Genomic DNA, 26319 nt, shown 5'->3' with positions numbered 1-26319 from the left:
TAATTTGATATATGTAATTAAGTAATATCTTAGCCTTTTTGAATTACTTTAATAAGTACTTGAAGTTCAATGTGAAAATATATTTAAAGCCCTTGAATTACTTTAATTAAGGTCTTCAAGGGCTTAATAAATATATTTAACGACCTTGAAGGGCATTTACAGATGCATCTGTAAATATATTTCCACAAATGACTTAATAAATAGTAAGTACTTGGAGTTCAACGGATGTTGCAAAAATAAATTACGTATTATACACGTACGTATGTATTTTTCAATAATATATCTATGTTCTGCAAACATACAATACTTGTATTATACAGGTGCATATGTGTTTTTCATGTTTAACATACGTATTTTTTACAAAAATTTCAATAAGACACAAAATTCACGTGTTATACTAGATATGGCAATGGGTCAAATCGGGGGTGGGTATGCCATTTCCATCCCCATCCCCACCATCGTTGGGGAATGGGTTCCCCAACCCGCCCCATTAGGAAAAGCATGACAACACGCTCCCCAACCCGCCCCATTAGGAAAAGCATGACAACACGCTCCAGCCTTGCCCCGAACCCACCGTGCAGAGTTACCACCATTTCTGTAAGAGCCATCACAAGGGTTAACAAGAGCCCGAGCATAAGAAACTCATGCTAAACAATGTAACAACAATAACTAGGGAAGAAAAAATAACAATACCTAATAGCATCTATATATGTTGAAATTGTTTTCAATTCAATCCCACATGCTTGTGCTCTTTTCTCAAGTAACTCTGGTCTGTGCTCACGCTGAGCACCAGAAATTATCTCCTCACATGAGGGATGAAAAATAGATAATTAGATTTTCATTGATATTTAAAACCAAAATCATTTAGGATATAAATGCAACAACGATGCTGATACAACCATTGATGATTTACCTCGAATAAAAACATCAAATGAATTACTGTAGGCAGAATTATAGTGGCAAGGCATCGTATAGAACGGCCTAATAGCCAAAGGATACCGGTGCAGTATGTAGAACTCAGTGTCGTACCTATGATCCAGTAAAATCCAGTTCAAACATTTATAATAAAAACATAATTTAAATTAAGTAAGAACAAACTAAAACATATACTTATGAAGATATAGAGCAAGCAAATAAAAAATTACTTATCCAGAACCAGTTTTTCCTAGTTTTCTCTTAGCCTCAGTGTTAAGGTCCCCCATGGGATCCACTTCAACGCCAGCATCCTGTATAAGGTGGTTGAACTTACAATAAAAAGAGAAAATTCTGAAACTAAAAGCAGGTCGTCGTGCATATTTTAGCATTCCATGCATGAAAAAAAATCATATATGTACGTAAATAAACATAATATTCCTGACCTTAAGCATTTAAACACCTTCTTCAAACGTAAGTCGTTGAGTTTTCAGCAAATACTGCAAATTTATGAAATGTCAATAATCAGAATCAAAATAGGCAATATTACAAATATTAAGTCCAAAAAAGAAAAAGAAAAAAAGGAATTATTACCTTCAATGGTTCGAAGGGATATTGCCTCCCTACTGCTTCAAGCTCCTTCTGACAAGTTTTGTTCAAAGTGCCAAATATTGTAACAAATAAACGGGCAACAACATCCATCACCTGTAAAAACAAGCATTTAACTGCTCAATAACTCACATCCATGATCATATTGGCTGCTAGGGATAAGAAGACCTTTGACATTCAAATTCTACCTCAGAATAGTGCAAGTCGATCTCCATTTCAACATCAAGACCAGTAAATTCACATAAATGCCTATGGGTATTTGAGTCCTCGCCTCTATAAACAGGACCCATCTCAAAAACCACGCTAAATTCAGCACAGATGGCCATCTGTTTGTGAAGCTGGGGTGATTGGGTGAGGCAGGCAGGTTGACCCTTGTAGTCGAGTGTATCAACAGCATCACCTTCACTTGAACCCGCAATCAGTTTTGGCGTGTGGATTTCACTAAAGCCTTCAAATAACAAGAAACCCCTAAAGATCTACACAATAAGACAACCAATTACATACAGAATTGTAACATCCCACATCGACCAACGGAGAGGGAGTAATGTGCCTTATATGTACATGCCCGCCTCCATCTAGCATGAGGCCTTTTGGGAGCTCACTAGGTTCAGAGTCATGGGAACTCCGAAGTTAAGCGAGTTGGGGCTAGAGCAATCTTAGGATGGGTGACTCATTGGGAAGTTGCTCGTGAGTTGCTAGAAACAAAACCGTGAGGGCAGTGAGCAGAGTCGATCTCGGAATGTGACAAGAACTAAACTGTAACAACAAACACTCTTCAACGTTACAAAGAGAAACTGCAAATGGAACAAACAAAACTTACATTTCCAACTTCACTCTGGATGCTGAATATCCCCTGCTTTGCCTGTGTCCGCAAGTCGAGAACTCTATTATTCAAGCAGGTGTCCTGATTAACAAGGACAAGTTTTTCTCCAGCCTAAAAACACACCAAACAATGCAATAAATACACAAAATTAAAAACAAAACAAATCAAAATGAACCAAATACTTGATAAAAAAATTCAAGAATCCAATTCATAAAAAACCTCTCATCTTACTCTCTTGAATGGTCATTGTACCTGCAAAGCTTTTTCGATTTCAGCATCTCTTCGAGCAGCATCCTCAATGTTAAAAGATAGCACTGGAGCCCTACTCGCAATTTCCTCACTTGAACCTCCACCTAATTAAAACCAATAGTTCAAATTACTAACCTCCTTCAAATGGATCAGCATTCTTTAAATACTTCTCGTTCAAAAACTTGGGCTCAAAACCCTTCTTTTTTATAATTCAAGTGACAACTTTAGGAAGAAAAAAAAAGGAGTATAATTACAATTATAAAACAAAAGATACCTGCTGTGTGGTGCCTTTTATCTCAACACTAACCTCCTTCAAATGGATCAGCATTCCTTAAATACTTCTCATTCAAAAACTTGGGCTCAAAACCCTTTTTTTTTATAATTCAAGTGACAACTTTAGGAAGAAAAAAAAAAAGGAGTATAATTACAATTATAAAACAAAAAATACCTGCTGTGTGGTGCCTTTTATCTCAACACTAGGAACAGACACAAGACCTTCAACATCAATAACCGATTCGCGGCTCAAACGAGCGACGTACTTAACCATCTGGCGGTTCACAGTATTAGGCTGGACCGTCACCACACACTGCACGGTAAACCATCTCTCTCTGACGACCACAAAGGCCATGTTCTTCCCAACGACTCGGATCGTATGCGCTTTGCCTCCAATCCGCACCGAGCAGTTCTCTAATGCGTTGGTCAGAGCGGCTACCTGGGTCCGTCAGCTGACGTTCTCCACTGTCTTCAATTGTAGGAAACTCTCCGCAGTTGGCTGCGAGCTGGTCCAGCTCGTCGTCAACGGCAAGAGAGCGAGATGCCTTTTTGCTCTTGGCGGCGGCGAAGCTTCTCTTGCTTCATGGCGGCTTTTTTGCTGACGGAGGGTGAGTCTTCGTTGATCAGAGTTTGTTCCATATTTGATATTTAAACCTTAAAAACTGCAAGCATCACAATTAACGTAATTATTAAAAAAAAACCATTGAAATACTTGAATCCAAGAAAAAACAGCAACCAAGCACTCAACATAATCCAAAAAAATCATTGAAAACAAAAACAAAAATCTTATGTCAAGTGATGGGCTCTGCTGCAGACAAAAACAAATACATGAAGCAGAGGGTGCAAAGCCTCACCTGGATAACAGTTGGTGAATCGCAAGCATGAACCAGAGGCAAATATGAATGAGATACTGTGGGTTTAAGAATGAGGGGGAGAGAAGAAAAGCATGAACNCAGAGACTGGGTTTACGAATGAGATGGCTGAAGCAAAAATCCTAACTCTAATAAATTAGGAAACTAAAAACCTAACCCAAATAAATTAGGAAACTAAAAATTAAAAAAAACTTCATACGTTCCATAAACTTTCATACGTTCCTGTTAAACGTAATGCATTTGTATCAGTTGTTAAGTAGAGTTGTGTCTCTTGAGAATAGCCATGTTTAGGAAGAGTTGTATCTCATTAGAGTCTAGAGTTGTGTCTGCATCTCTTGGAACTAATCCAAGAGTTATGTCTGTTTATGAAAAGGTCTGAGTGTTATTATATAGCCAATGTTATAGGCTGCTGTAGCATCAAGGAAGTTAACAAAAATCAGTTTGAATAATTCTCTGTTTTACAAACACTCTCTGCCTCACTTTATATTTCCATCATTCTCTTCAGTTTTGTGATCTTTCCTCCAACAGTTCCAAGGGGAATGGACTTCGGACAGTCAAACCATTAAACTGGATGAGTATGAAGTAGCATTAAACAAAAATCCTAACTCAAATAAACTAGGAAACTAAAAACCCCCTACTTTTCATACCTTTTTTTACTTAAGAGAACCATACGCCAAGGAGTTGGCATATATTAAATTGTAATTTATATCCCAAGTCTTCTGTTTTATAAGTATCCAGGCTTTCTTTTTGTCCTGGCCTCGTCCCCCATAGAACTCGTTTGGAATGTGGGATTGGACTTGACTATTAATATTGGATAGCATTGAGACTGACTATACCAACAAAGGAAAAGAAAGAACAATGTATTGAAAGCACCCGAATTTAAATTTTATTTTTCGTACAAACTGAAGTGAACAAATACGAAAACAATGAAAGATCATCAAGGCTCCAGGAATAATGTTCATCTAAGAATCACAAGATGAGGCCTTTTGTTATTTAATTTTTCTTTTTGGTACTAATTAAATGACAGACGGATTCAGAGAAGCATATGCAAGCAATTCCTCATTGCTTTCAAATATAGCCATGACTTCTTCATTCAAAGTCAAGGACGCTTCTACGCCATCCCCGTCTCTTGTATCCGTCAACACAATCATATTCTTGAATTCCATACACTGAGTCACCCACGATGGCTTTCCCCATCCGAAATCGACTGTGTAGAAAGGAAACCTGCACCAACTGCTGCAACTGTAGGCGTCCCCATCATTCCCATCCATGAGGCTCCCAAACTCTTGGAAGAATTCACATGGATCATCCCCGCTAACACCATTAGCATATCTCACTTTAAACTCCTCAATGCCTTTTCTGAGTTTAGCAGCCAAACTTTCAACATCTTCATCATCATCATCTTCGCTTACTTTGGTTTTTGCTGTGAAGACGCCGAAAAAATTCCCCTCAAATTTTTCTGCTGAGGGCTGCACCAATACTTTCCGCATGTTCACGAATGGAAGCCACGCTGATGGTCTTATAGAACCCAATTTGGATCGTGATGATTCAGTGGCACACTTCCAAATGAGCGCAGACAATACTTCAACGCGTGTAGGCTTTGGCAGGATGGCAGTGGCAGCTTTACACTTGAGAGCAGCAATCTTTGAGGCATCAAACACAATTCTTCTTGTTGTCCACTTTTCTTTAGCAAATTCCACTATGGGTAGAGGTGAGTTGAGAAAACCTAGTGGTGGGAGAAAAGAAGCTGCAGCACCAAAATCTGCTGCAGGAAGTACCACTTGATCAGTACTACTGACTGAGGCAAGGGAAGCTGCAGCCCAGCTAGTAATGAATTTGCTGATTGTAGACGCATCAGCAACCTTATGACTAATGCAGACTCCGATTGCCATTCCACTGCATTCGAAGAAGTTGGCCTGGACTTGTTCAAGATAGCTTGGGTCTGCTAGTCTGGATCCCATATCAGCTGGAAGCAATTGTTTTAGCATCCCAAAATCTGGTTTCTCCAAAATCTTTGACATGGGACAGTTAACTTGGACCTCAAGAAATGCAGCACCGTGGTCATTGCAACGGATTGAATCATTGCATTGGTACTTTCCTGCGAAGGGATAGAAGTGAGTGAGGGTGTCAGATAATGATGTTTTTAGAAGCTTACATATTTCATCAATATCATGGTCACTACTAGTATTGTTGGGGTAGAAGAGAAGTATTGGGACATAAACATCCGGAATAAGCTGATCAAAGACAGAGAGGTTTGTAGTTTTGAGGTGTTGGGGAGTTGGAGAGGAAGGTGGAATTTTTTCCTTGTGAAGGACTTCAACCCTAATCCCTAAACCCATCTTGCTCCACACTTGTGTTTCATAACAACCACCATCACCTCCATATATAAAGACACAGTACAAGATTCCCCGGTGCAATGTGAAACTGAAGTAGTTTATTATATGCCCCACATGATAAATATGGGACAATAAAGAAACATATAATCCATATCCTCAACGTTGCAACTTGAGTTCCACACTTGTGTATTTTTAGTTTATCTTTTTAGTTTATCATATATGCCATATGCTAAATATATGACATTAACTTAAGAAACACACCAAATTTAATCCTCTATGTGTTCTATGCATATTATCAACTTTGAAAACCATTATAACATTCATGATCCAAGTCATGCTAATGTGTACAATAGATTGGAGGCAGAAGCCTTATATATATATATATATATAAAGATTGGGCATCCTAAGTCAAGTAGGAGGGATGCATATATTTAATAATATAAAGATTGGGCATCGATTCCTAAGTCGAGGAATCACAAGTAGGAGTGATTCCTCCTTGTGCTTAGATTTCTTCAGTTGAACGAGTAGGAGGGATGCATATATTTAATAATAATATAATAATAATAATAAAGTAACGTGCTATTGCTAATAATTAAACAAGCCTTCTAGATTGATTATGATCCCATGTTGAAATAACCAGGCCAATTGAAAATTTCAAAGCTCATTTCAGAACAAAAGATTCTAATTTTTTATCAGTAATAACAATAATAAGATCATTTGGTATAGTAGCATGCAGCTCCACTTCAACAAAGTTAATAACAATACAAGAAATATAATTTCAGGGCTCATTTGGTATTGCTTATAAAAAAAGCACTCCTGCTCATAAGATCTAAAAAAGCACTCTTGAAGAATCACTGGCAAATGAGACCCGAAATTATAGGTTGTACCAACTAGTGACTAAGTCAGGGGGTTTGTTCTTTCTCTTCGGCCGACAATTTAGTGACCAAACTAATGACATGCTTTTTGTAATTTATGAAAGCACACGTCTTAAATTTATTTTTGGTACAAACTGAATACAAGCATCAAACATTGAGAGATCATCAAAGGTACAGCAATATTCATCTAAAGTAAGCAAACTAAACTAAAGTTGGATTTAAAGCTGCATATTCAAGCAACTCCTTGTCTACTTCAAATATGTCCATTTCTTCTTCATCGAGAGTCAAGCATGCCTCTATGGTTTCCCCATCTCTTGTATCCATCAACACAATCATATTCCTGTATTCCATGCTCTGGCTCACCCATGATGGCATTCCCCATCCGAAATCGATGGCATAGAAAGGAAATATGCACCAACTGCTGCAAGTATAGGTGTCTATATCATCCCGATCGATGAGGTTCCAATCATCTTTGAAGAATTCACATACATCTTCCCCACTGACATCATTAGCATATTTTACTTTAAACTCCTTAAATCATTAATTTCCTGAGTTTAGTAACCAAGCTGTGAACATCATCATCTACTTTAACTCCTTGAATCTCTTCTGCAATGAGCCCCAAAGCATTCCCTGCCACGTTTTCTGCTGAGGGCTGGACCAATATTTTTCACATGTTCGCGAATTGAAACCATTCTGAAGGCCTTATAGAGCCCAGGTTTGATCTCGATGCTTCGAAGGCACACTTCCAAATGAGCGCTGACACAACTTCAACACACGTTGGTTTTGGCACCGTGGCAGTGGTGGCCTTGGACTTGAGAGCGGCGATCTTTGAGGCATCAAACACAAATCTCCTTGTTATCCACTTTTCTTTGTCATATCTCATGATGGGTAGGGGTGTGTTTAGGAAATCTAGTGATGGGAAGAGACAAGCTGCAACACCAAATTCTGCAGGCACCACAGGATCAGTAGCATTGGAGCCAAGGGCAATTGCAGCCCAGCTACTAATGAATTTGCTGATTGTAGACACGTCAGATACCTTATGTGAAATGCATACTCCAATTGCTATTCCACCACAACCAAAGAAGCTGACCTAGACTTGTACAGGATAGCTTGTGTAACATCTCACATTGATCAACGGAGAGGAGGTGATGTGCCTTATATGTACAAGCCCGCCTCCATCTAGCACGAGGCCTTTTGAGAGCTCACTGGCTTCGAAGTCATGGGAACTCCGAAGTTAAGCGAGTTTGGGCTAGAGCAATCCCAGGATGGGTGACCTGTGAGATCTCGACCAAACGGAGAGTTGTTTCTTGAGTTCCTCAGAAACTCCGAAGTTAAGCCGTCCGTGAGGGCAGCTCCCAGAGCGGGGGCCCCCAAAGAGGACGGGTACAATTGGTGATCTTGCTACGGCAGAGCCGATCCCGGGGTGTGACAGCTTGCGCCTTCTTGTCTAGACTCTGTATCAGCTGGAAGCAACTGTTTTAGCATCACGAAATCGGATTTTTCCAAAATCTTCGATATGGGACCGTTGACTTGGGCTTCAAGAAATGCAGCCCCATGGTCATTGCAACAGATTGAATCATTGTACATGAAAACTTTCCCAGCAAAGGGATAGAAGTGAGTGAGGGTTTCAGATTTGATTGGTTTACTAATTCGTCGATCAAGTCTGAGGTTAGCCTAGCGTTGCATTAATGCAAGTATTTGGTGAAGGTGTGTGCTCTACTTTGTGAGTAGAAATGTTGTATACAAACGTTGTAGCCAAGAATTTATTCTACATATTGGCATTTTTTTTTATAATGAATTTTGGATGTGGGGCGCAGGGATACGGCTAAAACAAAAAGACCCCAACGTTGGGATTTTCCTTGGTTAGTGAAAAACGGGTTTCTTATATATGCCTCTGTGTAACTATTTCTACATTGTTCAAATACCATGATAAAACTTTGTTCTTGATTGTCAGTTTGGCACTGGCTACAACTTAGCTTGCACAGCGGTTACAGGACCATATAAGCGAAACAAAAAACAAATAATGTAATGAAAACACCCGCTTTCAATTTTATTGGTACAATAGAGATCGTCGAACTGTCAAATCCAGATTATAACGGATGTTTTTTTTTTTTTTTTTTATTAACAAAAAGTACTTAGCAATTAAATGACAGCCGGATTCACAGAAGCATACTCGAGCAAGTTCTTATTGGTTTCGAACACGGCCATGACTTCTTCATTGAAAGTCAAGGACGCTTCTACACCATCCCCATTTCTTGTATCCATCAAAACAAATAGATTCTTCACTCCTATACACTGGCACACCCACAATGGATTTCCCATCCGAAGTTGGTTTCATAGAAAGGAAACCTGCACCAACTGCTGCAGTTATAGTTGTCTGCATCCCTTGTCATGAAGCTCCCAAACTCTTTAAAGAAATGACATACTTCCACCCCACTAACTCCATTTCCATATTTTGCTTTAAACTCCTCAACCCCTTTCCTCAATTTGGTAACCAAGCTTTGAACATCAATATCTACTACTTCTCTTGCCTCCGTTTTTACTATAAACACCCCCACAAGATTTCCCATCAAGTCATCTGCCAATGGCTGCTGCACCAATATTTTCCTTATGTTCACCACCAGAGACCACTCGGATGGCCTCACAATACCCGAGTTTGATACCCTCGATGCCTCCCAGGCACACTTCCAAATAAGCGCCGACACTGCTTCAACGCGCGTTGGGTTTGGCAAGGCGGCGCTGGCAGCTCTGGACTTAAGAGCAGCAATATTTGAGGCATCAAACACAAATCTCTTTGTTATGCACTTTTCTTCAGCAAACTCCATGGCAGGTTGAGCTGAGTTCAAGAAATCTAGTTGTGGGAAAAGAGTAGCTGCAGCACCAAATTTCTGGGGAAGCACGGCATGATGATCAGTAGTAAAGGTGCCCATTAGGGCAAATCAGCCCAGCTTTTAATGAATGTCCTGAGTGTATAGGCATCGCTGATGATATGAGAACTGCTGACTCCAATTGCCAACCCACCGCATTCAAAGAAGTTGGCCTGGACTAGTAGAAGATAGCCTGTGTCTGCTTGTGTGGATGCTATATCAGTTGGAAGCAATTTTCTTAGGATCCCAAAATCGGGTTTGTCCAAAATCTTCGATATGGGACAGTTCACTTGAGCTTCAGAAAATGCAGTCCCATCCCATGGTCATTGCAAGAAATTGAAACATTATATTGGAATTTACCTGCAAAGGGGTAGAAGTGAGTTAGGGTTTCAGATAATGATGCCTTTAGAAGCTTGGATTTTTCAGCAACCAAAGAATGGTGATCAATTTTATTGACCTCATCATCGTCATCACTACTATTGTTGGGGTAGAAGAGAAGTAGTGGTATATAAACATCAGGAGAAAGCTGATAAAAAACAGAGAGGTTGGTAATTTGAAGATGTGAAGGAGTTGGAGAGGATGGTTTAATTGTTTCCTTGTGAGTGACTTCAACCTTGATCTCTGAAGCCATGATGTTGCTCCACAGTTGAGTTTCTTGAGCAACAACTCACCTTCATATACAGACACAGCCTGTGCAGTTTGGAATTCAACGTAATTGAATTGTTCATGAGTTTATTATATATTGTCCAACTTGCATGCATATCATAATATCATATTGAAGGAAGTTGAGGTTCCACCCCAAAATCAATTGGTAATAAGAGGAGTAGCCTAACTCCTTATAAACCCAGGCTAGGTCCCTTAACATTTCAATGTGAGACAAATACTCTCAACACATATGTCATATACACCGTAGAATCTTCAATGTATAATACTAATTAGGCACTGTACTTTTGTTTTCATTATTGTCAGGGCCGGCCGTGGCCTGGAAAACAAAAGCTGAAAGAGTTATTTATTTTTGTATTCATTCTAACACTGACACACCTCCCCACATTTTGTTTTATTTGTTTATTTGTTTTCTTTTTCTTCTCTCTTTTTTATAATTATTTTGCTTTCTCTCTCTTTTTCTTTTATTCTCTCTGATTTGATTTACAAGTTTGGCAGCTATAACAAAGTTCATGACTGAATTGGAGTGGTCCAAATCCAATGAAATTCAAGTACACAAAGGGCATGGCCACCCCGCCAAAAATCAGGACCAAAAAGGACAGCTGTGTCAATGACAAGGCATAGTAACTTGGCCTTCAACATGAACCTAGCTGAAAATGAGCAAAGTACACTACGCAAAGATCATCACCAAGCCAGTTTTGCCACATGAAGAGAGGTTCTGTTCTCATGATTTGGGTGCATTTCCAAGCCTAGAAGTCCTTTTTTCTTTTTCTTGAACTCTCTTCTCTCCGTCACCTGTCCCTTCTATCTCTTTTTAATTTTCCCTTCTTTTTCTTCTTCTCTCATCTAAACCAAGAAGTCATTCTCTCGCATCTCCCCATTTCTTTTCTTTCTTTTTGTTCTTCTTCTTCTTTTCTGAAACTCTGCAGCATATGTGGAGAGCAAAGCTAAGCAAAGCTACACTAATCAAAGCTCTGCAAGATTTGCATAAATATTTGTCTTTTCTTTCTTGTTAAACCTTAGAAAGGAGAAGGGCCTCATTTAAATTTATGCACTGGGCCACCCAAAAGTCATATGCCCTGATTATTGTTAGACGACTTCAATCTTCTAAACCCATTTGCAACCGACAAAGCTTAAGTTTTAAGGAATTGCTCAACAATGTAAGTCAAGCTTACACCCTTCCTCATGCTCGATCTGTAAAATTCCTTCCTAGTAGCGGATAGCATTCCCATCAATAGCTACAGGTTGCGTATATATATTCCATGACCCCAGATGAAGTTTTTGTTGATGTCGACTCACTTAAAGATGTGGAAAGAGGGATGTTGGCTCTCTTCGTTCGAATCCCACTCCAACATTTCAGTGAAAAATTAATGACATGCCTTTTGTAATTTATGAAAGCACACATCTTAAATATATTTTTGGTACAAACTGAATGTACAAGAGCATCAAACATTGAGAGATCAGCAAAGGTCCAGCAATATTTATTTAAAATAAGCAAACTAAACTAAAGTTGGATTCAAAGCTGCATATTCAGGCAACTCCTTGCCTCCTTCAAATATAGCCATTTCTTCTTCATTGAGAGTCAAGCATGCCTCTATGCCATCCCCATCTCTTGTATCCATCAACACAATCAGATTCCTATATTCCATGCTCTGGCTCACCCATGATGGCCTTCCCCATCCGAAAGCGACGGCATAGAAAGGAAATCTGCACCAACTGCTGCAAGTATAGGTGTCTACATCATCCTGATCGACGAATTTCCAATAATCTTTGAAGAATTCACATACATCTTCCCCACTGACATCATTAGCATATTTTACTTTAAACTCCTTAAAGCATTTCCTGAGTTTAGCAACCAAGCTTTGAAAATCACCATCTACTTTACTTCCATGAGTCTTTGCTGAAACCAGTGCCAAGGCATTCCCTGCTAAGTTTTCTGCCGAGGGCTGCACCAATATTTTTCGCATGTTCACGAATTGAAACCACTCTGATGGCCTTACAGAACCCAGGTTTGATCTCGATGCTTCGAAGGCACACTTCCAAATGAGCGCTGACACAACTTCAACACACGTTGGGTTTGGCACAGTGGCAGTGGCAGCTTTGGACTTGAGAGCAGCGATCTTTGAGGCATCAAACACAAATCTCCTTTGTGATCCAGTTTTCTTTATCAGACTCCACGGGGGGTTGGGGTGTGTTTAGGAAATCTAGTGGTGGGAAGAAAGAAGATGCAACGCCAAATTCTGCAGGAAGCACCAAAGGAGTAGTGCCGTTGGAGCCAAGGGAAATTGCAGCCCAGCTACTAATGAATTTGCTGATTGTAGATGCATCAGATACCTTATGCGAAATGCATACTCCAATTGCCATTCCACCACAGCCAAAGAAGTTGGCCTGGACTTGTACCAGATAGCTTGCGCCTTCTTGTCTGGACTCCATATCAGCTGGAAGCAACTGTTTTAGCATCACGAAATCGGGTTTTTCCAAAATCTTCGATATGGGACAGTTGACGTGGGTTTCAAGAAATGCAGCCCCTTGGTCATTGCAACATATTGAATCATTATATTGAAACTTTCCTGCAAAGGGATAGAAGTGAGTGAGGGTCTCAGATAATGATGTTTTTAGAAGCTTGGATCTCTCAGCTACCAAATTATTGACCTCTTCACAATTATTGTTGGGATAGAAGGGAAGGATTGGGACATAAATATCTGGAAGAAACTGATCAAAAACAGAGAGGTTGGTATTTTTAAGGTGGTGAGGAGTTGGAGATGATGGTTTAATTGTTTCTTTGTGAATGACTTCAACCTTGATCCCTAAACCCATGTTGCTCAACACTAAAGTTTCATAACAAACACCACATCCTTGACCCCTTCATATAAAGACACATAGAATTCCCCCACAACTACACATCCTTTGCAATGTGAAGTTCAGGTAATTTATTCAGCTAATTATCCGAATATATTATATGGCGCCATATGGCATTAAAGAAACGTATGAAATACAATCTTCTATCATTAGATGATGATGGAATACAAGACGGTAATGGCCGGCACACAACAAACATCGAGAGAAAGCTGATAAAGAAACAGACTAGTTGATAGTTTCATAGCAAATGCCTCCCCCCTTTCCATTGTTAGATTATGTGCATATACTAATTAGTCAACCCCTTTCCATTTTTCACTATACATTTTCATATGCGAAAACGACATAAAAATTGGGTAGAACATCCATTTTGTGTTCTGATATTCTTTTTCAATTGAGTTCTTATAATAGTTTCAGTTTTTGTTCCAATCCAGTCCTATAATTAGTTTTGTTTCGTCATCAAGTTCTTGGTTAACTAATTCGTCAATCAAGTCTGAGGTTGACCTAGTATTTCGTGAGTAGAAATGTTGTATACAAACGTTGTTGCCAAGAATTTATCCTATACATTGGGATTTTCCTTTGCTTAGTAAAAAGGGTTTTTCTTATAGATGTGTTTGTGTAACTATTTCTATATGTTCAAACTCCTCATTCAGGGGTCTCAAACATTAGTAAAATACCATGATAAAACTTTCTTCTTCATTGTCATGTCTGGCACTACTAGCTACGACTTAAGCTTGGCTGCACAGCGGTTGAGCACGGGACCAAATAAGGGAAAAAGTACATAATGTAATGAAAGCAACCGTTTTCAATTTTATTTCTTTTGGTACAATGAGAGATAGCATTAAGAAGTAGAAATTTTACAGTGTGACTGTAACATTGCCACATAGTGTTATCGATCCATCTATGTTATAACGGACATTTTATTTATTAATACTTAGCAATTAAACAACAACCGGATCCACACAAGCATACGCAAGCAACTTCTCATTGGTTTTGAATAAGGTGTTAGATATGTGTATCTCTTGTGGGAATGGCTATGAAAGATGAAAGATATGAAAGGTTGTTTCAAGGCACGTAAACGCTATCTTTTAGACTTTATTTGGCCCCAAAAATTGGGTGCAAAGGGATATGCAAATATGTCTTGTGGATACAATGAAACCCAGCCTATAGAATTGGCAAGGATATTACTCAAGAATGTCTAGAGACTATTAATGCAGATTATAGTCTATGGATGGTTTTTGCTTTATGAAATATGAAGGATGAGATTTTTGAATGAACAAGATTGAATGTATCTACTCTTTTGCAGAGAATTCTCCTATTTTTATAAAGGTGTTTGTGTCTTTTCTGAATTGGTGTAAGTTTAATTTATAAACCATGCATTGGATTGCACCTCTTCAATAAGGATAGCTCTCTTCATGTAAGAGTGTGTCTTTATGTTTAAATTGTATATGAGCTGTTTCAGACGTTCATATATGTATTTTAAACATTTAGGCATCAAGAGACACATCCAAAAACTCCAAAGGTACTTCGAAAAGGCAACCCAGCAACGAATCAACTGGTCGTTGATCAAACACAACCGATACCGACCGGTTGTCTATTACCAGTGACCGGTCCCTTGTTGTTTTTATTTTAAAAAACTCCAACATAAGAGACGGACCCATGATTTCAAAATAGGGGTGGGCTAAATTTGTAGGATTTAAAACATTTTTAAGAAGTTCATTTGAATATTAAACATGCATTAAAACAAATTAATCGCATCATAAATCTATGATGGTTGTTTAAATTCAAAAATAAAACTTCTTCCAAGTATCTTAAGCCATGAACATTGATATGTTTTTCATAAATAGAAAGTTCAAGAGAAAGGATAAGATCTAATTAGCTGAAGCAATTATATGAACCAATTTGTGTGTACTCTTCTCTTTATGATTTCCTCTTTGTTGATCTCCTCTTTGATCTTTGCCTCTTGATCTTTCTCCTCCATGTGAGCCACAAAAGTATATGGCCTCTAAGTATCCACACCAATGGAACCTTGAGATGGGAGGAAGTATCTTGAGAATAAAAGGATGCTAGTGCAAGATTCTCAAGATTGGTTTCAATCTAAACCCTTTGAAAGATGAAAGTATTTCACTCTTGAAAACTCTCTTTTATCTCTCTTTTATCTCCCAAACCTATTTGGTTGATATTGGATTGTGTTTGTGTGTCCATTAGCTTATGGAAACAATTCTCATACACATTTACTTAAGAATTTTTGGCCCCAATGGGCTTCCAATTTTGGGCCTTGTGACACTTAAATCATGATATTTAGGTGTCTTAAGATCTTGGGCTCCCCTTAACTATTACCAAGGCCCAAATACACTTTTACACATGGTAAATCATCCACATCAAATCAATCAAATTGATTTCCTCATTCTGATTTGTATTACTCAAAGTTAACCATTTAAGATGTGCGATCCATTAGGTTCTAATTAGCAAGGCAGTGGGAAAATATTAGAACTCTTTCTAATCAACTGGAATTAAAACCCCCTTTTAATTCTTCCTTTATATGAATTGATCACAATCAATCCTAGGACTTCCACGAGCCAAGAGTGACATCTAGAAATATATCAAGGCTACCTAAGCTAACCATAATAGATGAAGAACCTATTCAGCTGGAATTGCAATGCAATATAGTCCTTTTCTTATACAATGTTTCAAATCATATTATTAGGATACAAATTGATTATTTCAAACCCATAACCACATGTGATTCAAAAGAACATGATTAAGAACAACATTCTAAATCAAGCTCCAAATACTTTGGCCAAGATTTGTTGAATCACATCTTGAAATATTCTCCTTCTTTATCGAAGGTAGAGATTCATTATTGTACATTCACATGCCCCTATGATGAATTAAGAGACCCTAACAACACTTAATCTTTTACGGCTTGCCTTTGAGAGCTACTAAAGATCAATAACACATCACATGACAACCATGATGCCTGAGGTCTAAGGACTAATTTGCATTATTGCAACTGTGAGTTCTCGTTTGACAAGTAGATAAAACTCCATACGAGAACTACAGTTGATCGCATTCAATGTACTCATTCACTAATGAGCACCTACATAATATGTGCTAATCTTGACTGTTTATCAATGCTCATTTGATAATCCTATGATTAGAAATATTTTGGGATACTATACTTAGAGATCAAAGGTCTCTTAAATCTAATCTTCTTTAGATTACTTTATCTCCTATTTAGTATTCCCCGGACTTTGGTTCTTTAACCGATGTAAAAGATAACAAAATAAGTTTGCCCTTTATACATCATGTACGAAATGTATTCTTTACATCAAATGTCAATAGCACATTTTAAACGAAATTTACCTTACATATAAAACCTAATTGCAAATCCCTAACCCTTAAAAAATCCCTAAATTTCAATAACAACAAATTATGGGAAGAAAATTGTAAGATTCCCACAATAAATATGATGTCACATCCCGGGATCGGCTCCGCCATAGCACGATATTGTCAGCTTTGGGGACCCCTCTCTGCCCTCACTGTTTTGTTTCTCAGAACTCACTAGCAACTTCTTAGTGGGTCACCCATTCTGGGATTGCTCTAGCCCCAACTCGCTTAACTTCGGAGTTCCCATGACTCCGAAGTCAGTGAGCTCACAAAAGGGAGTTCTCTATTGGTCGATGTGCCCTTAGGGGCCCGAAGTCCTTGTCGGCACACTCACACCATACAGCAAAGTGGCTCTGATACCAAATTGTCACATCCCGGGATCGGCTTCCCCGTGGCACAATATTATCCGTTTTGGGCCCCCTCTCTGCCATCACGGTTTTGTTTCTCGAAACTCACGAGCAACTTCCCAGTGGGTCACCCATTCTAGGATTGCTCTAGCCCCAACTCGCTTAACTTCGGAGTTCCCATGACTCCGAAGCTAGTGAGCTCCCAAAAGGCCTCATGCTAGATGGAGGCGGGCATGTACATATAAGGCATATCACCCCATCTCCGTTGATCGATGTGGGATGTTACATATGACCCACCAATAAAATTAATTGTACAAGTTGAAGGGCTGCTGTGTGAAGTAGGGTAGGCTACATAGTGGGCCTAAGGTGGGCTACATGTGACTTTGGGCTGGAAAAGAAAACCATTTGGGCTTTAAGGGTCCAAGTTGGATTGGAAAATTTGATTCCAACCAATTTTGATCCAACAAATTTCTATTTTGGCAAGTCCAAATCAATTCCGACATCCAAAAATTCCGATTAAAATTGGATTGAAATTGGAATGTATCTCAAGATTTTGAAAAATTCCGAATTCCGAATTATATTGGAGTTTAAGCATAGACTACACACAAAACGAATAGGAGTCAACTTTCTCAACTTTTCTCTTTATTCTCTCTCATCTTTTTAGGTTTGCTCCCTCTCTGTTTGAGAGTGTCCTCACCCTCTGTTGGTGATTTTGCATGGGCTTTAGGCTCATTTGTGGAGGTTCTTATTCTCCTTTGTACCTACTGTTTGTGCAAATAATCTCACGGGAGAATATTCGCTTCTGGATCCTTCAACCTTCGATCTTCCTTCTCTCTCTTCCTCAATTCCTGTAAAAAAAATTGGAGTAAGTAGACCGCACCCGGGGGGTGTTGGCCAAAGGCCCTCCGATGCCTAAGTTAGTTCGAGTGTTTGTAGGAAAACAATAGCTAAGCAAAGGGTACGGAGTTGTATGTATGGTGAAAACTGGGTGGCCGGAGCCTTGTGTGGTGGCCGGAGCCGTGTAGAGAAAATATGGAGAGTGGAGAGGGAGAGAGAGCTTCGGGTATTTTTCTCGGGTATAAGGAGTAGGTTTTCTGAAGTCGTCCCCAAAATGATGAATGAGGCCGTCTATTTATAGGAGTCTCGGGGCTAGGGTTTTGTAGGGATCGAGTCGGCTTTGATAATATCCGAATTAAATATATTATCTCTTAAGAAGATAATATCTGAATTAAATGATATTATCTTCTCTTTATTAGGATAATATATTAATTAATGATATTAGATAATATATTAATTAATGATATTATCTCTTTAAATAAAGATAATATCATATTAATTAAGATATTTATCCCAATTAATTAATTAGCCAGATAAACTGGTTTAATTAATTAATTTAAGAGATAATCTTCTTTTCCACGTGGCGTGCCCTGATTGGAGACGAAAATATATGCTCCCACACCTACCCACTGTTGTTTTCCTCTTTTTGCCTCATATTCTCTTCCTTTCCATGTTACACAATTCTATTCTTGGATCGCTTTGTCACACCCAGGACCGGCTCCGCCGTAGCAGGATATTGTCCGCTTTGGGCCTGGCTACATTCTCACCAGCCCGCACGGTTTTGTTTCTGGGAGCTCACGAAGCAACTTCCCAGGATGGTCACCCATCTCTGATGAAGAAGTCTTTAAACAAAACCGTGGGGGCTGGTGAGAATATAGCCAGGCCCAAAGCGGACAATATCGCGCTACGGCGGAGCCGGTCCGGGGTGTGACAGTTTGGTATCAGAGCCACTTTGCCGTGTGGTGCGAGTGTGCCGACGAGGACGTCGGATCCCTTAAGGGGGGTGGATTGTGAGATCCCACATCGACCAAACTGTCACACCCCGGACCGGCTCCGCCGTAGCAGGATATTGTCCGCTTTGGGCCTGGCTACATTCTCACCAGCCCGCACGGTTTTGTTTCTGGAAGCTCACGAAGCAACTTCCCAGGGTGGTCACCCATCCTGGGATTGCTCCAGCCTCCAACTCGCTTAACTTCGGAGTTCCTAAGAACCCGAAGCCAATGAGCTCCCAAAAGGCCTCCCCTAAGTCAGAGTGGCGCAGCGGACTGGCCCAACTCCACCTAGCAAGATATTGTCCGCTCTGGGCTGGGCCTACGCCCCCCCTCACGGATTTGTTCCTGGGAGCTCACAGAGCAACTTCCCAGGGTGGTCACCCATCCTGGGATTGCTCTAGCCTCAAACTCGCTTAACTTTGGAGTTCCTACGAACCCAAAGCCAGTGAGCTCCCAAGAGGCCTCCTCTAAGTCAGAGTGGCGCAGCGGACTGGCCCAACTCCACCTAGCAAGATATTGTCCGCTCTGGGCTGGGCCGACGTCCCCCCTCACGGATTTGTTCCTGGGAGCTCACAGAGCAACTTCCCAGGGGGGTCACCCATCCTGGGATTGCTCTAGCCTCCAACTCGCTTAACTTTGGAGTTCCTACGAACCCAAAGCCAGTGAGCTCCCAAAAGGCCTCCCACTAGATGGATGCGAGGTGTGCCATATAAGGCACATCACCCCCTCTCCGTTTGGTCGATGTGGGATCTCACAATCCACCCCCCCTTAAGGGATCCGACGTCCTCGTCGGCACACTCGCACCACACGGCAGAGTGGCTCTGATACCAAACTGTCCCACCCCGGACCGGCTCCGCCGTAGCGCGATATTGTCCGCTTTGGGCCTGGCTACATTCTCACTAGCCCGCACGGTTTTGTTTCTGGGAGCTCACGAAGCAACTTCCCAGGGTGGTCACCCATCCTGGGATTGCTCCAGCCTCCAACTCGCTTAACTTTGAAGTTCTTACAACTCCGAAGCCAGTGAGCTCCCAAAAGGCCTCGTCTAAGTTCAGAGTGGCGCAGCGGACTGGCCCAACTCCACCTAGCAGATATTGTCCGCTCTGGGCTGGGCCGACGCCCCCCCTCACGGATTTGTTCCTGGGAGCTCACAGAGCAACTTCCAAGGATGGTCACCCATCCTGGGATTGCTCTAGCCTCCAACTCGCTTAACTTTGGAGTTCCTACGAACCCAAAGCCAGTGAGCTCCCAAGAGGCCTCCCACTATTTTGATGCGAGGTGTGCCATATAAGGCACATCACCCCCTCTCCGTTTGGTCGATGTGGGATCTCACAGCTTCCTGCTCGGCTCGACTTCCTACAACCTCCTCCACTCTACTGTGCCATCCTCTTCAGATCCATGGTTCTATGTTGGCTATTGATGTAGCTTGACTTTGGGATCTCCCTAAAGCACAGTTGTCGCTTATTGATTGTTGAAGGACATCGTCTTCTTCCCCTACAGACCACTCTTCGAGTTCCTCTATTCTTTGTCCTTGGTGTTGTCTTGATGCTGGGGATGTTGGGTTTCTCCAATGCTGGTGGGGCTAGGTGCATCTCCTTCCTTGTGGCGGTTAGGGTTTCCTGGTCTTTGTTTTATTGTTTGATAGGGCTTGTTTGTTGTTTTTGTTAGGCTTTTGGCTTTTGATGTTCTTCTCTTATTTGTTAGATCTTGTATATTATGTGTGGATGGGCTCTTTGCAAAGGGATTATGTTTGTGATCCTTTTTTTATTGGGCTTTTTACCATAATTTCCTTATCTAATGAATTTCAAGTTGACTAAAAAAAACAAGCTTAGGCTACACACAATTACTAATTTCATGTTGAACTAAATATAATTTGATGACCAAATAGATATATAATAGTTTTCCAAGCTTACAGTATGAGTTTTCAATTTTGAGTCAAATTTAATCCTTCAAATGGTTAGGCATGTTTAGAATTTTGAACTACTTTCGGAAATGTTCAAAAAAAAATCCAAAATATGTAAGTTCTGAAAATTTCCGAAAATTCAGAATTTTCCGAATTGGAATGGAAATTGAAATTCCGAAATTTTTTGAAACGAAATTGAAATAGAATTTCTGTTCCGAATCTTTTTGAATTGGAATTGGAATCTCATGATTTTGATCTGATCCATCTGAAAATCATCCTTACCGGTGCAATAGCCCAGTTTAGTCTCTACTTGGGTCCATTCGAATACGGCCATGACTTTTGTCATCAATCGATTCAAGGACGCTTCTACGCCATCGCCATATCTGATAATTAGCTTTTGTCATCAATCGAGTTCTTGGTTATTAACTAATTCGTCAATCAAGTTTGAGGTTGTGGTTATCTGAGACTGCAAGCAGCTCCATATTGCTTTCAATTATGGCCATTTTGTCTTCTTCTCTCAAAGCAGATAGCGTTGCATGCAAGTATTTGGTGCTGGCGTGGGCTCTACTTTGTGAGTAGAAAACGTTGCATACGAAAGTTGTAGCCAGAATTCTCCTACCTTTTGCTTAGTAAAAAAGTGTTTTACTTGTATATGTGTGTTTGTGTAACTATTTCTGCATCGTTTTCAACCTCATTCAGGGTCTCGAGCATTAATCAAATACCATACCATGATAACAAAAAGTCTGGCACTATCTACAACTGAAGCTTGGCGGCACAGCCGTTGAGCACGAGACCAAATAGGGGAAAAAAAAACATGTAACTTAATGAAAGGCACTCGTTTTCAATTTTATTTTTGGTACAATGAGATCATCGAAGATCCATTATTATTAAGAAAGACAAATTTTTTCAGTATGACCGTAACTCTGCTACATAGTGTTATCAATACACCGTGTTTTATTTATTAATACTATACCTTAAAATAAACACCCGTCTTTTTCTTTTGTATGTAGCAATTAAATGACAGTCGGATTCACAGAAGCATACGCAAGCAGCTCCTTATTGGTTTCGAATACGGCCATGGTTTCTTCCTTGAAAGTCAAGGACACTTCGATCCCAACCCCATCTCTTGTATCCATCAATACAATTAGATTCTTCATTCCTGTACTCTGGCATACCCACAATGGCTTTCCCCATCCGAAGTTGGTTTCATAGAAAGGAAACCTGCACCAACTGCTGCAGTTATAGTTGTCTACATCCCTTGTCATGAGGTTCCCAAACTCTCTGAAGAATTGACATGCTTCCTCCCCACTAACTCCATTTCCATATTTTATTTTAAATTCCTCAACCCCTTTCCTCAATTTGGCAACCAAGCTTTGAACATCAATGTCTACTACTTCACTTGCCTCGGTTCTCACTGAAAAGAGCCCCACAAGATTTCCCATTAAGTCATATGCCAATGGCTGCTGCACCAATATTTTCCTTATGTTCACCACGGAAGACCACTCGGATGCCCTTACAACACCCGAGTTTGATAATTGAGATGTTTCCGTGGCACACTTCCAAATGAGCGCTGACACTGCTTCAATGCGCGTTGGATTTGGCACGGTGGCACTGGCAGCTCTGGACTTTAGAGCAGCAATCTTTGAGGCATGAAACACAAATCTCTTTGTTATGCACTTTTCTTCAGCAAACTCCAACGCAGGTTGAGGTGAGTTCAAGAAATCCAGTTGTGGGAAAAGAGTAGCTGCAGCACCAAATTTCTTAGGAAGCAGGGCATGATGATCAGTAGTTGTGGAGCCCATTAGGGCAATATCAGCCCAGCTTTTAATGAATGTGCTGAGTGTGTAGGCATCGGTGATGATATGTGAACTGCTGACACCAATTGCCAACCCACCGCAATCAAAGAAGTTGGCCTGGACTAGTAGAAGATAGCCTGTGTCTGCTTGTGTAGATCCTATACCAGTTGGAAGCAATTTTTTAAGGATCACAAAATCAGGTTCTTCTAAAATGGTTGATATGGGACAGTTCACTCGAGCTTCAAAAAATGCAGCCCCATGATCATTGCAAGAAATTGAAACGTTATATTGGAATTCGCCTGCAAAGGGGTAGAAGTGAGTTAGGGTTTCAGATAATGATGTCTTCAGAATCTTGGATCTTTCCGCAACGGAAGAATGGTGATCAATATTATTGGCCTCATCATCTCTACTATTGTTGGGGTAGAAGAGAAGTAGTGGTATATAAACATCAGGAGAAAGCTGATCAAAAACAGAGAGGTTGGTAGTTTGAAGATGTGAAGGAGTTGGAGAGGATGGTTTAATTGTTTCCTTGTGAGTGACTTCAACCTTCATCTCTGAAACCATGATGTTGTTCCAGGCTTGAGTTTCTTAACGAACACCTCACCTTCATATATAACCCCAGAAAGACACAGCCTGTGCAGTTCGAAATTCAAAGTATTGAATTATTCTGTTTATTATATACATTATCTAAATTGCATGTGGTATGCCATATGCTCTATTAAAGATATATAATACTAATTAGTCAACTTTGAAAGCCACAAAAGCTTAATATAAGGACAACAACATGTTCCTGTGAAATCAAGTCAACTTGTCATTAATTTATATGTACTTATTGATATATTAATAATTAGCTAAACTAGGAAAAGCATGCTGTGCTTCTGAAGTCAGCCAACTGCACCTACCCAACATTAATGTACATTTCTTTGCGATGACCTAGATGAATTTAGTATATGAATTTTTTTAAGTTGAATTCATTTAGTTTTCTGGGGCATTATTTTGATTCTTGGATTTCGATTTTGATATATATATATTTTTTTTGGGTTAGGTACATTACTGTGAAATATATACACAAAGGTACGATAATATACACATATATAATGTACCTATTAATAATATATCTACAATATTGTAGCTATGTGTATATTCATGATACTGTATCTAATTAAATGACCAAATTCAAAGTCCAATCTAAGGCAAAATCATCGATTCTAAAGATGATATTCTAAGCAAAGAATCTACTAGTACAGTGATTTGGAGCAATTGCTCTTCCAGGAAAGGTTCTGGGTTCTAGTCCTAGCATTCGTGTAGTGTGTGTGTGTTTAGTATATTATTGTCCATTTCAATAGGAAATGTCCTAAAAAAAAAGAAGATATTCTAATTTTCTTTTCTTTTTTTATTCAACGAATTCATGTAGTTATTTATTCATTTCTTTTCCTCGTAGTCATTTACAATATGTTGGTGTACTTATTAACATCCTTCACATCTCAAATTGGAAGTCATGCAATATTTCAAAGTAGAAAAAGTCATGCGGAATGTCGAAATAGAAAAAGTCGCCATACTTAAAAATAAAAAAGACACTCCATATTTCAAAATAGAAAAGTCATCCCATTCCAAATAATTTGGATCTTCAACTTCAAATGCTTTTGAAAAGATTAATTTGACATATCCAACGATCCCCCATTTCAATGCCGTGACAGAGTAATTTAGCTCGTATTGGTTATTTTGTTTCGGCTCCTACCAATTTCTTCACCTTATGCATGATGCATGCATTGTTTATGTGTGTCAAAATTGTAACAATAGTCATACAAAGAAAATATATATATATATATATATAAGATCAAAATCACAACACAACATTGATTTACAACATAACAAAGACGCTTTGAAATTCTTATAAATTACAAAACTGAAATTGATTTCTTAAAACAAGCCCAAGCCCAAAACTTCACAAAATAAAACCCAAAACACTTTTATACGGCATCAAAGTAATTTAATAATCAAAATTAAGGAACAGCTATCATTTTTTGGAATTTTTTTTTGTTTGTTTATAGAAATTAAATGGTGTATAGTTTATCTATATCACTAGTGCTTAAAAATGGATATATAACGAAATATCTCTAAAGGGTAATTATTCGTTTACCTTTTTTTTTAAATTAATTAGAATATAAATTGGCCTATTGTAGTGGAAAAGAGGCAGAAATCTCAAAAAATCCAGTCGAACACTTACAAAAAGGCCCTTTTTGTTCTCTTATTTTTTGGGCTTACTCATAGGAAACCCTTTATTCTTGGCGCCCTACGCAACTCTGTCCTGCTTTATCCTGATGCGTTTGATACCATTATATCATGTCATGACCAAGAAAATGATTGTTCACAAATAAGTCTCTCGATAATCTTTTGGAGCATCAATCAAACACAAATCCTGATGCGTTAGTTATAAGAGTTTTCTTTGATACCAGAGTTCGCGTCACCACCGGGGGTTGGCGGTGTGTTTAGGAAATCTACTGGAGGGAAAGGAGAAGCTGCAGCACCAAAGTCTACAAGAAGCACCACATGCCAGATTTAAAAATAAAAGGTCATGCCATATTTCAAAATAGAAAAGTCATATCCCATTCAAAATCATTTTGGATGTTCAGTGCTTTTGAAAAGGTTAATTTGACTTATCGAACTATGCTACATTTCAATGGCGTGACAAAGTAATTTACCTCGCATTGGTACAGTGAATTAATCCATCACATTCCGAGCTATAAAAGTCATGTCCTCCAAAATCATGAAAGTTCTCCGTGGCGGCTCTTATGATTTAAAAATCTTGGCCAAGAATCAAATAGAAAATATGAGATTAAAATCTTGGCTTAAACACGAAATACTTATGAGCCTTGACTATAATGAGTGGAAAGTTAGAAGGGGTAAGTTATAAGGGGTTCACTTTATAGCCATCCGATCAATCCAAGGGCTGGGGAGAATTGAGATAAAGTTTGACAAATGGGTAGGTGGGGAACCCAAACCCGAATTGAATATATCCAGCACGTCCAAAAAGAAGAAGAAGAGGGAAAGACGTCCGAAAAAGAAGCACAAGAGGCAAGTTCGAAGTTTGAACAGAAAAAACTCATCTCTCTAAAACCCAGAGGTCTGAGATACCCAATGAAGGCAACGGCTAACGACAGTTGAAGGCAACGATTCGCAACTCCGTTCTCCAGACCCGGAAAAAGTAGTTATTTTGAGTAGAAGGGGCAAAGGTGTGGATTCCAAATCAGTGAAGGGGCGAAGCAGTGGAAGGGGAAGGAGAGAAGCTGGATTCGTTGGAAGTGGTAGGTTCCATTTGTGGAGCAAAGAAACAGAAACACCCCACACAGACGGCTTGCAATAACCAGCATTTGGTGAGTAATTTATGGAATTTGAGTTTAGGGTTAGAGTAATGGTTTTCCCAAATTTGTACCATAAATTTTGTTAGATTTGGCATCTCTTCGTTGTGCTTCAGTTGCATGTTAATTTTTGCTTGGGTATATGTTAAAAAAAGAATGAAAATCAAGTCAATAACAAGTGAATAACATGTCAATAATGATATGAATAAGATAATGGTGTTGAATTGGAGGAGGCCCTCAAAACCTTCCACATTTGAAGCAGTGCATAGTGCAGATTATCTCTCTGGCGCTAGAATATGTATATATATTTTTTCAAATAAATATGATTTCCTTTGTTACTAAATTTGCCTGAGAAACATGAGA

At 39.4% G+C, this 26319-nt stretch overlaps 2 protein-coding genes and 4 pseudogenes across 2 annotated transcripts; all 6 read right to left on the bottom strand.

Moving 5' to 3' along the window:
* Nucleotides 1–392: 392 nt before the first annotated feature.
* LOC117625248 lies at nucleotides 393–3505 on the bottom strand (annotated as a pseudogene).
* A 1249-nt stretch (nucleotides 3506–4754) lies between these two features.
* LOC117626145 (BAHD acyltransferase At5g47980-like) lies at nucleotides 4755–6077 on the bottom strand. Its single transcript, XM_034357793.1, has one exon. It carries the CDS (start codon nucleotides 6075–6077, stop codon nucleotides 4755–4757), a length of 1323 nt encoding a protein of 440 aa, XP_034213684.1.
* Nucleotides 6078–7150: 1073 nt separating this feature from the next.
* LOC117625246 lies at nucleotides 7151–8877 on the bottom strand (annotated as a pseudogene).
* A 214-nt stretch (nucleotides 8878–9091) lies between these two features.
* LOC117626350 lies at nucleotides 9092–10447 on the bottom strand (annotated as a pseudogene).
* Nucleotides 10448–11978: 1531 nt separating this feature from the next.
* On the bottom strand, nucleotides 11979–13296 carry LOC117626444 (annotated as a pseudogene).
* An 8518-nt stretch (nucleotides 13297–21814) lies between these two features.
* Nucleotides 21815–23177, bottom strand: LOC117626210 (BAHD acyltransferase At5g47980-like). Its single transcript, XM_034357865.1, has one exon. It carries the CDS (start codon nucleotides 23159–23161, stop codon nucleotides 21815–21817), a length of 1347 nt encoding a protein of 448 aa, XP_034213756.1. The 5' UTR covers nucleotides 23162–23177.
* Between the last annotated feature and the right edge of the window lie 3142 nt (nucleotides 23178–26319).

Source organism: Prunus dulcis, chromosome 4 (assembly GCF_902201215.1).
Source record: "Prunus dulcis chromosome 4, ALMONDv2, whole genome shotgun sequence".
Taxonomy (NCBI): Eukaryota; Viridiplantae; Streptophyta; class Magnoliopsida; order Rosales; family Rosaceae; genus Prunus; species Prunus dulcis.
The sequence above is the reverse complement of the archived record's forward strand: the minus strand, read 5'-3'. Positions and strand labels throughout refer to the sequence as shown.